This window comes from Phoxinus phoxinus (genome assembly GCF_949152265.1).
Source record: "Phoxinus phoxinus genome assembly, chromosome: 1".
Taxonomy (NCBI): Eukaryota; Metazoa; Chordata; class Actinopteri; order Cypriniformes; family Leuciscidae; genus Phoxinus; species Phoxinus phoxinus.
The window spans coordinates 21,709,876-21,727,005 of NC_136876.1; the positions used below are offsets into that span (position 1 = coordinate 21,709,876).

The 17,130-nt window shown below is 39.9% G+C and overlaps 1 protein-coding gene across 1 annotated transcript in view; it reads right to left on the reverse strand.

The window, feature by feature from the left end:
* Positions 1-4,074: 4,074 nt before the first annotated feature.
* Positions 4,075-17,130, reverse strand: part of crhr1 (corticotropin releasing hormone receptor 1) — a 121,693-nt gene continuing 108,637 nt past the window's right edge. Inside the window, exons 12-14 of the mRNA XM_079635457.1 lie at positions 13,311-13,446; positions 11,452-11,493; positions 4,075-5,830 (exon numbers count right to left, since the gene is read on the reverse strand). Coding sequence (XP_079491583.1) covers positions 5,690-5,830; positions 11,452-11,493; positions 13,311-13,446 — 319 coding nt within the window. The 3' untranslated portion in view covers positions 4,075-5,689. The remainder of the gene's footprint in view (positions 5,831-11,451; positions 11,494-13,310; positions 13,447-17,130) is intronic.

The following is a 17,130-nucleotide window of genomic DNA, read 5'->3' on the forward strand; positions in this document are numbered from 1 at the left end:
TAGCCTTCACTTCTTTTTTGGTCGAAGTACGCTCCCCTGAAGCCAGAGCATTGCCATGAGCTGACGCCCATGCTTACAGATGGTAGGCCCCTGGCTCTGGGGCCTCCATTGAGGCAGAGTGGCGTATGTTGTACTCCCCTTGCTCAAAGGGTGCTAGCGCTTTTGCTGAGTACACTGCCATGGGCAATGTGATTAGGTACCAGAATGCTGTAGGCGCTGTGTAAACAGCTTATCTGCCAACGAAGGCTGCGCCATTAGGTAGTAGGCCTCAGCAGGCCTCCTGTATGGGCAGCCCCCAAGTGGGCGCTGTAGGCCAGCTCACTTCAAAAAAGTGTTGCTGGCCTTGGTGGTTCGGGCAGTTGACTCACTGATGGGTAGTAGGCCCTAAACAGGCCTCCTCGGAAGTGAGTCCCAACATTGTGGGACTTACTTGTTGGTGTGGTATGATTCCCAACAGTGTACCTTTGGAGCAGATTGACTTGCTGTCAGCTAGTAGGCCCAACCAGGCCTCCCTGATAGGCGAGTCCCCAGTGGGCTGGCCTTAGCAGGCCGCCTTCGAACCGTCACCCAGATTCAGGGCTCTTAGCTACCAGTTGTTTAAGATTACTTTCAGGTAGTAGGCCTCCTCAGGCCTCCCTGAAGGTGAATTCCCACTTACGGTGGCTATCAGGTAGTAGGCCTTACCAGGCCTCCCTGTAGGCAAGCCCAAAGGACAGGCAACTGGACAGCTAGCCTGACCTACTATCAGGTAGTAGGCCTCACCGGGCCTCCCTGAAGGCATGTTCTCACGTAATGTGATTATCAGGTGGTAGGCCGCTAACCGGGCCTCCCTGAATGTGAGCTCCCAAGTATTGTGGCTGTCAGGTAGTAGGCCTCACCAGGCCTCCCTGAAGGTAGTTCCCACATACTGTGGTTATCAGGTTACAGGCCTCACCAGGCCTTCCTGGTCATGAGCTCCCACATGCTGGGGTTATCAGGTAGTAGGCCTCACCAGGCCTCCCTGAAGGTGAGTTCCCTCATACTGTGGTTATCAGGTTACAGGCCTCACCAGGCCTTCCTGGTTATGAGTCTCCACATGTCAGGTTACGGGCCTCACTCGGCCTTCCTGAATGTGGGCTCCCACATATTGTGGTTATTAGGTTACAGGCCTCATCCGGCCTTCCTGGTTTTGAGCTCCCACACACTGTGGTCGCTAGGTTACAGGCCTCACCAGGCCTTCCTGGTCATGAGAGCTCCCACATACTGGGGTTATCAGGTGACAGGCCTCACCAGGCCTTCCTGGTTATGAGCTCCCACATACTGTGGTTATCAGGTTACAGGCCTCACCAGGCCTTCCTGGTTATGAGCTCCCACATACTGTGGTTATCAGGTTACAGGCCTCACTAGGCCTTCCTGGTCATGAGAGCTCCCACATACTGGAGTTATCAGGTTACAGGCCTCACCAGGCCTTCCTGGTTATGAGCTCCCACATACTGGGGTTATCAGGTTACAGGCCTCACCAGGCCTTCCTGGTTATGAGCTCCCACATACTGTGGTTATCAGGTTACAGGCCTCACCAGGCCTTCCTGGTTATGAGCTCCCACATACTGTGGTTATCAGGTAGTAGGCCTCCAGGCCTCCCTGTGAGTGGTTCCCCAACCATGCTGGGTTCTGGAAGCTAGTGGCCGCCTGCTATCAGTTCAGCTGGCCTTATTAGGCCGTTGCTAAAAGCGAGCTCGTGCCCTGGCTCAACTAAAGTGTTCATCCTCTGCTTCTGGTTCCCTCCGGGAACTTCTTACTCTGCCTACAGCCTGGTTCCTACCAGTCGGTCCATTGCTCCCCTCACTAAGGGTCTCTATGAGTGTTTGGACTCCTGAGTCTGGTCAGACGGTCGTAGGCCTCTCGTGAGGCCTCCCAGTTAGATCAGCCCCTAGGCCTTCACAGGCCTCCTCAGTGTTTCAAACACAAACACTGGGTAGATCCATGGATCGAGTAGAGAAACTCCCCTCTCTAGCAAGGGTTGTAAAGCACTATGCTGAGTCATACTCTCCGGGATATCCCGTCTCTGAGATCCGGGCTGAGGGTTCACTGCCAGCTTCGCAGTCCCTCGGGTTGGATGCCTTACCTAAGGCAAATGTCCAGAGGCTCTGTCTCCAGACAGACAGGAATTTGGCCAGACTGAAGTGTCCGACGTAGTGACACCAGGTCAGGCCGTCCTGGTGGCATTTCGGGTGGTATATTCCCCCGAATAGTGACTGGCTGGGGTTCCCTCGGGTTCCCTAGCCACATTCCCTAGAAGGGACCCCTTCTAAATTGAAGTTGTGGTCCTAGGCCTTTGAGCAGGCCCAGGTAGGCCTTCGGATTACATATTTGGAGTTCCTCCTGTTAGGCTTATAGCTTGGGCTATGACCGTAGGGAATGCTGTCACTGACAGCCCAGTGTGACCTGAGGGTGAGTGGTTCTTGCATTTCATTTGAATTTGCTGGTTCTGACAGTTGTCACTGCCTCCTGGCATGCACTCCCCTCAGCATGGCGGAGTGGGTATTTCGTTCCCCAAAGCGTCGATGACGTATTGTCGAGTTCCCTTCGAAAGGGAACGTCTCAGGTTACAACTGTAACCTTTGTTCCCTGAGAACAGGGAACGAGACAATACGTCTCCCTGCCATGCCTCGGGGCCTGCCTACCAAACAGTCCCTTCAGACGAAGGATGATTTGTCATGTTTGCAAGGCGCCCTTTTATACTTCCAGGTCGCACGTTAATCATTCACGTAATGATTCACGGGCTGTCGCCGGTCAATGTGATTGCCGTGATTTGATTGTGATTTCAGACACCTGTCACGCCTGAGGCGTTCCCCAAAGCGTCGATGACGTATTGTCTCGTTCCCTGTTCTCAGGGAACAAAGGTTACAGTTGTAACCTGAGACGATTTCCTTCCACACACACACACACACACACAAAAAAAAAAGCTGTCCAGAGAAGCTAGATAAAAAATATGGTCCATCAATAGCAATGTAAATGTTAAAATGCACTTTGTTTGAACAGTTTAAGGAACAGTTTACCCAAAAATGAAAGCTGTCATCATTTAGTCACACTCATGTTGTTCTGAACCCATTCGACCCTCCATCTTGAAAAGCACAAACCCCTTGTAAACAGATCGTTGTTGAGTTAAATCTTTTTGAATCATGAAATGAAGGCAAGTTTGCAATATCAGTCTGAAAGATTCATTCACAGACCAAACTTTTGACTCAGTGACATTGATTTGTTGAGGTTCTCAAGTGAATAGCTTACTGGAGAGGAAGATTATTACATTAAAATAAGTTTGTTCTATTTTAATATATACAGGTGAAACTCGAAATATTAGAAAATGGTGCAAAACTTCATTTATTTCAGTAATTCAACTTAAAAGGTGAAAGTTTATATAGACTCATTACATGCAAAGTGAGATATTTCAAGCCTTTATTTGTTATAATTTTGATGATTATGGCTTGCAGCTTATAAAAACCCCAAATTAAAAATTTGAATATTGTGAAAAGGTTTTCATAGCTGTAAGCCATGATCATCAAAATTATAACAAATAAACGCTTGAAATATCTCACTTTGCATGTAATGAGTCTATATAATATATTAGTTTCACATTTGAAGTTGAATTACTGAAATAAATGAACTTTTGCACGATATTCTAATTTTTCGAGTTTCACCTGTATAAAATGTAATTTATTCCTATGATGGCAAAACTGAATGTTAATAACAGGTCAGTGTCACATGATCCTTCAAAAATGCTGATTTGGGGCTCAAAAAACAATTTAAACAGTTTATGTGATGTGTAAAAAAAAAAAAAAAAAAAATCAGGATCCTTTGGTGAATTGACAAATTTTGGTCTGTCTTTTACTATTGATCAATTTAATGCATTCTTACAGAATAAAAGTAAAAAAAAAAAAAAAAAAAAAAAAAGAGTACATGTTAAACAATACAGGTCAAACCGGTTTGGAACAACATGAGGGTGAGTAAAATGTTCAGTTATGCCTATAACCTTGTTGCCTATTGCAATAACAATAACAACTTCCAGTCATGTGTGATTAGAATTAGTCTTTTTTTGAAAGAGTCTCCAGAATCCAATTTCCCAAGTGTTTAGTACTATGAGCATCTCGTAAGCCTGCATGATAACTAGGAATTTATATGAAATGAGAGCTGGAGTGATTAATTGAAATACATTCAATTGCCTGCTTGGCTGGGGCTCCAAATGTAGGATAAAATCAAAATCCTTTCTTTGTTCTGAGATAAACCTCTTATTTAAAAGATTGTGTTAAGTGTATAGCATCAGAGCGTGCCGTCTTCTACTTTAGCAGGCGTCAGAGTCTTTCATGATGTTGTTCTCTTTTCTGTGAGCTTCCTTCCTCTTTCTCCCTGGGGTTTAGAAATATCCTTGAGTCCCAGGATGCAAACGGGCTTAGAGAGCATAAACGCGTACCTTTTGTCTTGGTAAAAATTGTTTACAGTTTTCGCACTTGCACTGCATGATATATGCAGCAATATATGTACTCATAATTTCATTGCAAAAAGCGTCCATGTTGAATGACTTAGCTCACAGAAATGTATGAGAATCAGAGGAAACTATCACTAGCTGCAGCAACGTGTAGAGCAGAGAGTGAAGAGTGAGAAAAAGCATTAGGGTCACAAACTGGAGAAAACTCCATACATTTATCTCCAAAGTATCGAGTCAAAGATTCAATAACAATAATGAAAGTTCACATTGAAATCTGTCAAATATTCAGTTCGTTTTCCAATTCCAATATACTCCCAAAACCTAAAACTAATACACTATATGACCAAAAGTTCACACTCTTAAAAGGTTCTATAAGGGTTCTGTCAGGTGCTTGATATATAGAACATTTTAGGGGTTCGTTTTAATTAATTTTGTTTTCATTGTAATACAATTGTATTAATTAAGCAGCTCGTCAACATACTTTTACATACAAGTATTATGGAATAGTTTAAGACATTTCTCCTTAGAGTCATTTTGGCATAAAGGTTTCTTTAATCTATTCATTTAATCTAATCTATTTATAACCCCATTTAACCTTTTTTTATATAAGAGTGGGAATGTGCTCGCTTGCCTTAATTGTCCCAAATAATCCCAAAACTGTTGGCATTAAAAGGTTTATCCCCCCTCACAGCTTCCAGTCTTCTAGGTTTTCCAATAGATGTTGGAATATGGATGAAGGGATTTACTCCCATTCAAACACAGGTCTGGCTCACAATCACACTACTTTTAGCCATGTAGTGTAAATGCAATATTATCCTACACTGACAGTTCTGGAAACAAGTTAGGAATAAACTGAGGTCTCCAATCAGAGAAGATAGGAACGCAGATCAGGAGGAGATAATGTGGCATATAACTTTAGCTATTGAATAAATACACTCTTTATCAACCTTTGTGTGTGTTTATCAGGTTCCTTCCACTGTCTCCTAGCATTGTCTGAGACCAACGATGCTCTAATCTGTTTCTGAAACAGATTCTTCTTCTCTGTGTTCGGCAGGTGGACCTCATTGTTTGTATATTTCCACCCTTCATCTATATTTCAGCTGAGGATCATACCCTGTTTGGCCCATAGCTGTTATCCCTGGGTTTTGCAGAGGACATGGATGATTAGCTGAGGACAGAAAGAGCGGAAGCTGAAGAAACGGGGACGGGCGCTTCGCTTCTGTAAGGTCAGACGGCCGACGACTGCTTGATGCTGTGGAAACTGACCCGCGTTGGAGAGGTGGGAATAGACATGGCCCGCGCTACCCGCGCCCGAATGGAGTGCTTGTCCTGCCAGCGATGCCACCGTTTACGAACGGCTGAGCGAACCTACGGACAGACAAAAAAAAAAAAAAAAGACACTTTACTAATAATATTAATAATTGAATGTAGCTCAACTATAGATAAAAAAAGTTTCACTGCAAGTTAGTAACAAAATGTAGCTAATGCCATATATGAGGGAAATAACATTTAAATTACATAATTATCAAATTATATAATTCACATAAAAGAGCATTGATCTGTCAAACACGCACAAACACTTCTCTCTCTCTCTCTCTCTCTCTCGCAAGAATATAAATAATTGTGGCTGCATTAAACTTAGTAAACATTAATTACACTAAAAACACAACTAAATCCCTGATATAGCTACAGGAGGCACAGTTAGGGTTAGTGTTGCTGGGTTTTTTTTCTCAAAAAGCTCTGAATATCAAGTCAAATTCCATGCAAATGACACAAAAATGGTCAGACAAGTTATGAATATGTGATGTGAACAAAAAAAATTAAGTGACTAAAGTCATTCGGCCTAATTGATGAATTACACTAATGTTGTCACATTTATGTTCTATTTTGGCTTAGTCTCTTTGTATTTTAGCCCTGTTCCTGTTTGCCTGTGTGCCCTCTAATTTGACTCTAGTTTGACTAATCATTCCGTTCACCTGTCGTTCATTAATTACCTAATTTAGTATGTGCATATATACTCTGTTTCATTCAGTTCTTGGTCTGGTCTTGTTTTTATGTAGTGGATGTGTTACCCTGTGTTTCTGCCCTGTATCGTGTGGATTATTGAATTTAAAAGACAATTTCCTTGCATTCTTCATCTTCGTGCGCTTTATATAGTCACCTGTGACAAATGTATAGTTCTGTCATTCATTTGTCAAACATGGCAACAAAGAGCAGGATGTATTTTCTGTCAAGCCTGTCACCTGTCATGCTACTGCTCGTCATAACAGAGCTAGAATTTGCATTACATTAACCTTTTCAGATATCCTACTATGCTTTAAAATAACAGGAGAGAGAAGTGACAAGTTTAAATAGACAGACCAATATTCTTATATTTAAATATAAATTCATCCAAATTTTTAATAAAAATAAATAAAATTGTAACTTTTACCTTTGTTTAAAAAGATTTAATGAAAACACGTAAAAAATAAATATATATATATTACTCCGTAATGAAGAGGAGTTATATTGAGATCCAATGTGTGGGATTGTTAAGTACACGAATACCACACCACTATATAACTCATCTTCATTGTGAAGAGTAATATTAACAAGACTAATAATGACTTACAGTGTATTCTGACTTTCCCACGTATGAGTGAGAATGAGCGAGAACCGGTGTATATGTATATGTGATATATACGTGGGAGGGTGTATGTGTGTGACAGGTAAAGAGGAAATAAACATGTGAACCTGCGTATCTGTGTGTGTGTGTGTGTGTGTGAGGAGCATATACGCCAGAGAAAAGAGGTTTAATTTACAGCTAATAGAGAGAAAAAGTGGGTGAGTGAGAAAGAAGGCGGTAATAAATATATTTATTATAATGTTTATAACAATTTTACTGGCCGGCGACAGTCCATGACGTCATTACCGGAGTGCCCGTGAGTATAAGAGGGTGCCTGTAATCTGTCATCAGCTTTGTCTTCTGGAAATGTTTGCTTGGATTAGCACTTTAAAGGCGATCATCATCTATTAACACTCGAGCAAGTGTTTCAGGAAGTGTGTGCCTCCATGTCCCAGGTTTTGTTACAGCTTGGGCCCCTGGAGTTCGGGGATTGTAGGTCAAGCTGGCTGAGGAGTTGTGTAGGAGTGTAGGAGTAGAAGTCCTAAAAATTTGAACTGACACGCCCATTAATTTTAAGATTTTCTCCAAAATTGGGCAAGTTAGGAGCTACTTTTAGTCATAAGATATTTTGTGAATACGACCCCAGATCTGGATTTGGATCAGGACTGGTCAAAGGTTAGCAGAAAAGGTCTGCTCCCAGCCCAAAAACTATCAGATCATCAAATAATTAACATTTAAATCACACCAGTGTGATATATGCCAGCAATGAAACCCTGCATCGTTTGCATACTCAGCGTAGTAGCAACCAGGGAACCCTCTCCCTAGCAACCAAACCTGTGACATTTCCTTAAAGGCCCCCTGAAATAATAATTTAAGGTTTTTTTAGCTCTTAGGATGAATATGTTAGCCTTAATATTATAAATAAGCCGCTGTGTTCCAAAACAATGATAAAATTCGTATTTACGAGATATAAGCATTCAAAACTTACATTCATTTCCGGTAAAATTGTTCAGCAATTTTTATGACGTCAGCTTCAGCTTTTAATCATATCTTCTGTCCAATCAAATGCTCTCTAAAATCTGAATGCTTTAAATACCACCTGGCCAAAGCGACCATGGCTATACCTGACTGTACATTCGGTAGTAAACGCATGCTCAGTGTCAGCTGCTCATGCTCATCAGTTCCATCAGCTGTCAACTGGAGTTTACTGGAGTAACATATACTATTGTTATGATACTTATAAACTATTGTTATGATGTGATGTGTTCAAGTCGGAGTGACTGTCAGACACGTCCAAAAGAGAGTAACTGTAGAAAATTGGATCAGCGGTGACTCTGTTTTGAACGATTCAGTTCGATTTGGTGAACTGGTTCGACTAGTGCACAAAAAAAGAATCGGTTCGAAAGAACGATTCATTCACGAACTGGACATCACTACCGTTGTCACGTCACGGAGCAACATGGGTTGGATATTTTTGGTTGCTCAAACGCTCAAGTTTTATTACGTTTTCAGAATTAAATGGCTAGAATTTATTCACACCTCTAACGTTACTATTAAATCCAACGTATCAGCGCTCGGATTCGTTTTCACGGTGCTGTCAAGTACGACTTGCTGTCTGTGAGGTAAACTAAACGCTATTAGCTATTTGAAAAGGCGGAGGAGCCATTCAATAGCTTCCTGTTTCAGTGGAAATTGTGTAAACACATCATACAAGGTGCATGTTTCAAAGCACTTCAGTGGGCCTGTGCTGTGCTGTCAGAAAAGGTTGAAATTGGTATAGTCCTTTGACAACTAAAATGCCAAATACAGTTTAAATACAGGCGAGGTAACCAGAAGCAGGTGGTCGAACCAAGCGTATGAGAAAAATCAGACCCCTTTAGGCAGTAATTCGGAGGGGGGAGGCTTTACTGAATCAATGTGTTGGCTTTCAGAAAGACGAGTCCGAGTACTGTAAAAGGCCCCTCTCTTCAAAAATCAATGAGATGGATGTCAGAGTAAACATTTAAACCTCTCTGTCTCCACCTCATTTAATATACTTCTTAGGGGGCCTGTCTTCGAAACGGCCGACGGTCAAATATCTGATTGCGCTCCAATGCACAATAGATAGCAGCTTCCACGCCGGTTGCTACGAAGGTTTTGATTCGTGGTCACCAAAGCATATGTCAACTATGCTGCCTGCACTGGAATTTAAACCAGTAAACACTTCACAAGCAGCTGAAGCAGAAAAACATGAAAAACTTCCAAACATGTTTATAATTCAAGTCACTGTTATTCATGCTCAGGAGCTGAAGGATTTTATATTGATTAGACTTGTGTGTGTGTGTGTGTGTGTGTGTGTGTGTATATATATATATATATATATATATATATACAATTTAGTGGAGTACAAAAGTCTGAGATCACTAGTAAACTGAATTTTTTATTCTTAAAATATTTATTCTGCATTCAAGGTGCTAATTTGCCTCAAACTTGGTTTGAATGGGCATGAAATAGTTGCTGGCAGCCCGTGGCACAGCATGACCAGTTGCCCATGCCTGTGAGGGTCAAAGGTCAGTCTCCACAGTTGATCAGAAGTGAACAGTAAAGCTCTGGTGCTGTATGTAATTAACTTCTGTGGTGGGTGCCAAGTGGGGGGTTCAGAAGATCAAGGAGGTCAAACTCCTGCCAAGCAATCAAAAAAACCTCTAGAAAATAAACTTCTTACTTTGCGCTAAGAGCTTGACTCTCTCTTTTTCTGTTTTTCTGTAAAACCATAAACCCCCTTGGGCCAGTGACTGCTGACACTTAAAGCAAGGTTTCAAATACAGCTTTCAGAGCGTTTGCTGAAAATAATCCCTGACATTCTTTTTTTCTTTTAGCACGATAAACAAACTCTGCTCTCCCAAGTACATGTACAAGAAGGATGTAGTAGTAACATGAGCCATTAATACAAAAAAAAAAACTCAAAAGTTTACAATGATTTCAGTCATTACTAATCATGCTTTTCACTTTAGAATACTGATCCAAATAATTAGCAATTGCTTCTGAAGGATTTGGTATAAATACTTGAGTTATTACAAGTGGGTTCCCACGATCTTCACTTCAGAATTAATTAATCATTATGCATTTTTCACATTCATTATGAACCTGTTTATAGTAATTCTTAGTAGTTTTCAGCTATGAAAAAATAGTAGTTACCTACCACATTCGACTAAGCACTATTACTTGCTAAATCTTTTATCAGAGTTTTTGTTAGTTAATGGTAGTTACTAGAGTGTAAATAATGTGATACTCATTTGTTCCTGTGTAGTTATTTATTAACAGTATTCTAAAGCCAAGCTATTAAAGCTATTCTCAAACTTAATTCTCATGTGTTATTTGTATGCCTCATGTTCTGATACTTGAGTCTTAACATGTGAATAATCATCCATTTTTATTCCATGCAATTTTCTTTTACATTTTGTTAAAAATCTGTAACGATAGTAAACGACAATAAACTATCCTTTTAAATAGTTTTAACCTTAATAAACTGCAATGCAACAAATTGAGAGAAAGTGAACAAATTAAAACAAGTGCTTTGTTGCACTTCCAAGCCAGATCATTTTGACTTTCAAAAAACTTGTGGCAAGTGTTTATTATTGTAGCTGTAATTCAGTACCACAGGCCTTTTAGTTCTGAACATGTTTGCGTAGACACATTGGAGCCAAAGGCATCTTCTCAAGGTTCATAACACCAATGAATGTATTTTTTTTTGGAGGTCATGGATCTGACATTGCGGTGTCCCTTTCATATGTACCGGGAACAGATCAATGTTATCACTTTGACTTTAAGCAACACTGTACTCTCTGCTTTGCTCGTGTATTCTGATATCTATCTGTGATTCAGGGTGACCTCAGATCAAGCCCCACACTTTTCTGCTTCCCTTGAACTTAAAATGACAAACAAAACAGCACAGACGGATCCGATCCTGGATCCCTTTACTTAGGGGGACAACATGATGCGTAATATGTGCTTACGTTTGAAATCTGGGCACAACGCTTAAGAGTGATATTTTGGCTGGAAATTCCCAAAGGTTTACAGTTTTTTTTTTCAAAGGGCATGTAATACAAGCCAAATTTAGACTTCACAGGAATTCATATTTTATGAGCGGAGTAGGTTTTTATAGTTATTGACTGCCAAAAGGTTGGTTTTGGGTCAACGGAGAGGGTCTCGATGTGATTCTTTTTTTGGCCAGGTCTCATCGGGCTGCCATGGCTGAGGAGATCTGAATTACCCGAATTACCTAGACTGTTTGCTTTGCACTTCAAAGAGACCCATCGCTGTTGTAGAACTACGAGTCAAAAGCAGAGAGCACATTTGTGCAAAAAAGGCTGTAAACAGAAGATCGGGAAAAGAGCTTTCTTACCTCACTGTTCAAAAAGCAGTAGAACACTGACACAAAGAAGCCCTGTAAAGAGAACGAGAGACATTTACACTTTATAAGAAAAAAACTTTTCTAAGTAACACTCAAATTTCACATACAACTATTTCAAAGTCACCATTCACAACCCATTTTATCTCACATATTGTCTCAAGTTAAATAGGATATTCAATGCGTAATGGAACAATTAAGAATAATTTCCACCTTGCCTAAAATATTAGCAGTCAATCCTAAATTAATCGATTCTAAAATAATTGTATTGCTGCTGGTGACTGAGTTACATTAACAAAACATGAGTTTGTAAAATAGCTGATGTTAAAAACAAAAACAAAATCCTTACATAAACTTCAAGAGGTAAATTGAAAATATGTGTAAATTACATAATCACATTAAAAAAACACAAATAAACATCAAACACAACAAAAAGCCAAAATTCATGGATAAATTAAATTTTGAAATTATAAATTTCTGTTATTTAGGAGTCGTCAGTGGTTCATAAGAACTTTTAAGTGTAAGTAAATGATTAAACTATTTAAATGTACATTTACTGACATCTACAATGTTTTGTAACTACCGAGTAACCATTACTATACGTCTAAATAATAAGTTGTTCACTATTTTTGCGAGCTCATTAAATGTGAGGATTATTTATGCCCCGTAAAGCTCTTACAAAGGAGATTTAAAGGCTCAGTTAAAAATAGTTAACATCTTATTATTTAGACATATAGTAATAGTTACCCAGTGTGTTAACAAATGCTTTATTGACAGGTATTCTTACTGTAATTCAGGTAGTTATAAAACATTTAGTAGTTGTCAGTAACAGCAACCAATCAGCTGCGCTATGTAAATGATGAAGAGATGGCTACCAAATCAGCCAGCGCCATCTAGAGTTTCATTCTAGAACTTGTTTTTTTTAAATCCATTATTAAATTATCTTTTTAGTATTTTATCAACATTTGCTGTTTTTAACATTAAATAAGGTTTGAGTCACTTTTAGTCTGTGAAATGTGATAATATAAAATTCTGTTTTTGATTCATTTCTTCCAATTGTCAAAATGTTGCCTCCAGGCAAATACCTAAAATAAAGGACCTCCTCAAATCTTAATTTTCAAAATAGTTATTTTATTAAGATACTTTTCAGCATAAGATCCGTTTCAGCGTGTTTCAGATTAATAAACCGTTCAGCATGTTTGTCTACCCTAACATTCAATTTTCTGCACAGATGAATTATGAATCCCATGAGGACTTGGACAGATGTGGGGCCAGATGAATCTGTGGAAAACATGGCTTCAACATTCATGAGAGACCCCCGGGTCACACCAGGAAGCAAATGGTGCAAAACAGGGGATAGAGTTGACCTTGTGTGCTTCGGGTGACATGGTCAACTGTGGATTGATGTGAGAAATGCACCACAAGGAAATGGAATGACGATTTCCGAACACGTGGGCGAGACTTCATAGAAAACGAAACATTATAAAACATTTAGCTGTGCAATTGGTTTGACCTGATTGCATTTAGTGATTAGCAAGAGCTGCACCACTCCAGCATGTGATGTTTCAGCACAAAACCTGCATCTTATTCATTAAGCACCTGCAATCCAGTTTAACCAAGAGCTAAATCCACTTAAATAGCACTGAGCCGTATATTTAGATTCTGTCATTGTCATTATGTTCAATGCAAATTAGGATGATTAGTGACTTATTAATTAACTCAGCACTTTTGTTTTTGTGGAAATAAAGAACTCTTATTAGTGGGTACAATTCATTCTCAGAATTTCCACCTCTGAGTTCAGATTCAGATCTGTTTTATCACAATTAGTATGGGTCAAAACTGTGCTTGTTTACCTGAAAGGACTCAAGGAAAGAGTTGAAGTATATGAAGACAATCTGTGAGATCTCATCCTCGCCAGGGTTGACGAAGAACAGCATGTATGTGATACCCAGCAGGGGCAGAAGAACCAGTGTGGCTTTTACTGCTTTCCTGTGAGATTCAGAGAAGTAGAGATGAGAATATGGAAACCAGATGTATAAATAATTGTAATTTCTTCAGATATTGCAATATTAGAAACGGCAATAATTTCTGCCCTACTAGTGTTAATTTCAGTCTTTTTCAGATTTTCAGTCCCGATTTAGACCGTACCATAGTACCGAGACAGCTCTCGTTAGAGTCACAAATGATTTGCTCTTATCATCCGATCGTGGTTGTAGCTCTCTATTAGTGTTACTCGATCTTAGTGCTGCGTTTGACACTATTGACCACATCATTCTTTTAAATAGACTCGAACATTATGTTGTTAATGCATTAGTGGAATTGCACTAGCATGGTTTAAATCAGGGGTTTTCAAAGTCTAAGACAGTGGGCCTCCCTTTTGACACAACTTACCCAACCCCCCCCCCCCCCCCCCCCAAAAAAAAAAAAAAACACACACAAATAGCAATGTCAGACTCTTAACTCCTCACTTTTTATCGTTGTTTGTGTTAACCTAAAAAGTGCAGTTAGGCCTCGTTTAGACTGTCTATCAGTGAAATGTGACCAAATTCAGATTTTTTGCTCATATGGTTTCTCACAGGTTCCCGTTTAAAGTCTGTGTAGAGAGAACGATGTCGTCTTAGCTGTGTGTAATTCAATAACTAATGATCTTTGCGACGGAAGTGAATCAATCAAAATTAACTTTAGCTGGAAAATATCTTTATTCAAGAACCGCTATGAAGCCAAAACAATCTCTGTTACCTTAAATTATCCATTTATTACTCTACTTTGAAACAATCTAAATTGTTAAAGGCTCTATGTAAATGAATATGACTTGACTTAATAAAATAATAAAACATAGCATAACAACCATTTCAAACAGGTTTCCAGAACGTTGTGCTAAAAAATAGACACAGCTTTAATGTTTTAAAGGTCGGCTTTAGAGGAAATAAGTCTAGTGTAATCTAATCTTAATTCCAGCATTTACATTTACAGTGTAACTTCTCCGATTTTCAACCCGCTTACAATATTGTGTGGGTATGCAGGGTATACAAGTGCATATGGGTTGGATTGGAGCCTGTATCCATAAAGCTATGACATCATTCGCTTTCACAGAGATCATAGACCGTGCAGCACACACAGAAACATTCAGGAGTACAGAAACCTGTTTTCAATGCTGCCCGCGACTTTATAACTTCATTACTGAAACTACATGCCACATTATATTTCTCAGCAACGAGATGCTGATATTCAGATTTATTTTGGCTATAAATCCGTCGTGTGCTGTCATAGTTGTACATTAATATTGCCTGTCGTTATTCATGATTTGTGAATCCTCCAGTCTGCATTTTTTTGACTATTAATTTTATAATGCATACACTTAGAAGACTGAAACCAGTGTCATCTTGACCTGCTCAATTTTTTATTTTATTTTTCACAACAAAGCACTTGTTTGTAAACCCCTTGGTACAGTTAGTCCGCTAGTCAGGACTGTGAAAAATAGGCATTCTTCATTTTTAACATCTATTTCCAATAAACATAAATCAATAAATCACTTGTTTTAGATTGAGCCGGATTTCTGAAAACTTTCATAATCACATTTTATTGCATTTCAGTGTTTCTCACTGCTCTTTTTCTTGTGTAATAATGAAAAAACAGGCTGTGCCAATGAATAGCGCTCCATGCCATTAGATAAATCAGCTTATAATTTTAAAAATGGTCAACTAGTCGGGTCATGTTACTCTTAGAAGAAAAGGTTCTATATAGAACCTTAAAAGGTTCTATAGGCGCTTCGTATTTGGAACCCCTAAAAGGTTCTACACTCTTAGAAAAAAAGGGTTCATTGGGGTTCTATATAGAACCATAGGGTTCTTGACTCAACTCCAAAGAACCTTTTATGCTAAAAAGGTTCTATAATAACAAGAAAGAACCCTTTCTTGGGTTTTGTATAGAACCTTTTAGGGGTTCATTCCTATTTTGCACCCGCGCACAGCGGACTTTTCCCTCCACAGACGCACGTTGTTAAATTAGGAAATGAACTTGCGTTCGCGGGGGCGGTTCAGCGCAAAGAGAAGGCGTGTTCCGGCGCAAAACTTCCATGGTGCTATTTTCCAGTTTTAGAAAGCAATTGCGCCATTGACCAGGAAAAAAACAGTCTAAAGACAGTGGCACGTTGCGCGTTAGTGATATGGTATTTTAAGGGCGCGTGCTTGGCCATAATGTTAACGCGCATCCACTTTGATTCTCTAATATAAACAGATGCAGATGCAGATGTTTTCATTTTTGCAAATCATACATTATTACAAGGAAAAATATTAACACACGAGGGATTAACTATCTAGATAAAAAAAAATCTAGATTAGGCTACACATTTACTACCCAAATTATACGCCTGTTTAACCGAAGCTAATTTGGGTGGGTTTCTCCCATCATCCCCAATGTCACTTCTCTGTATTTTACGGCCCTGACGAGAACGTCGGTCTCCTCGGCTGTGAACCGCTCCTGGCGTGCGCCGGCAAACCCGCCGTTATAATAGCGATCCGCCATGGAACAAGCGCGCCGGCTCTTTAAGGGAATGTGAGAGGACGCTCTGATTGGTTTATTTCACGTTACGCCCAAACCACACTTATGAATAATGAAGCTACTTCAGACCAACCCCTTTTAGATTTGCGTCGGGCGCAAGAGTCATTTATCCCGCCGGGAAAATAGCAACAGCGCCGAGATCCGCCCACAAAGTTACTTGCGCTTTGCACTTTGACACTTGCGTTTCAGATCGTTAAAATGAGGCCTATTTGTGATTTGTGAAATATTTCAACAATACATTTTTGGTCAGTTAACCATTCCCTGAGTCTGTAACTTTACTATTCTGATTTGTGAAATCTTTCACAGTAAATGTTTGGTCAGTTAACCCATTTCTGAGAGCCTAAAGGCCTTTTTATGCTTCTGCGTCGAATCGACGGCGTACCCCCGCAGACCCTTCTGCGTCGACGCGAACCCCTCTCCGCCCCCTCCGCCGTAGCTCGACGTGCACCTCCAAAAAATTTTAACTACGCTTCGAGGCGACGCAGACCACAAGGGCTGTGATACCGCCCCCCTAGCGTTCTCGCGGTGAAATGCACCGCGATGCAACACAACCCGACGCAGAAGCATAAAACAGGCTTAACTCTTCTGATTTAAAAAGAAAATACACTACAGTTTTGACCAGTTAACCCTTCCCTGAGTTGTCAGAAATTTGAAATGTAAAATCTTTCACAGTACAGTTTTAATCAGTTAAGCCTTCACTGAGTGTTGAACAATTAATCCATGCAGGTTAATAGACAGAAAAAAATAGTGTGCCTTGGTAATCTTTAATCAAAATCTGAAAAGTTACTTCCGGTCTGGAATGGCGTTCCTTTTCGTCAAAATTCAGTTTGACGGCTTGGAATGAAAACGCTTAACCACTCCCCTCAAACCATTAGTCTGCTATGAGCAGAGATGGAGAGGAGGAGCGCTAAAATAAACCCTGCCCTCGGTTCAATATTCCCTTTCACTTGGAAATACGTCACAACACTGGAGAAAAGTCGTTTGCAACTTCCGGTTCACAGGGACTTTAAGACTTAAAATAGAGGATGCAACTGGACCCTGGTTTCCATTTGATTGACAAATATTTTTAAATTTAACACAAATTTAGCAATGTATTCTACATAAGATATTACT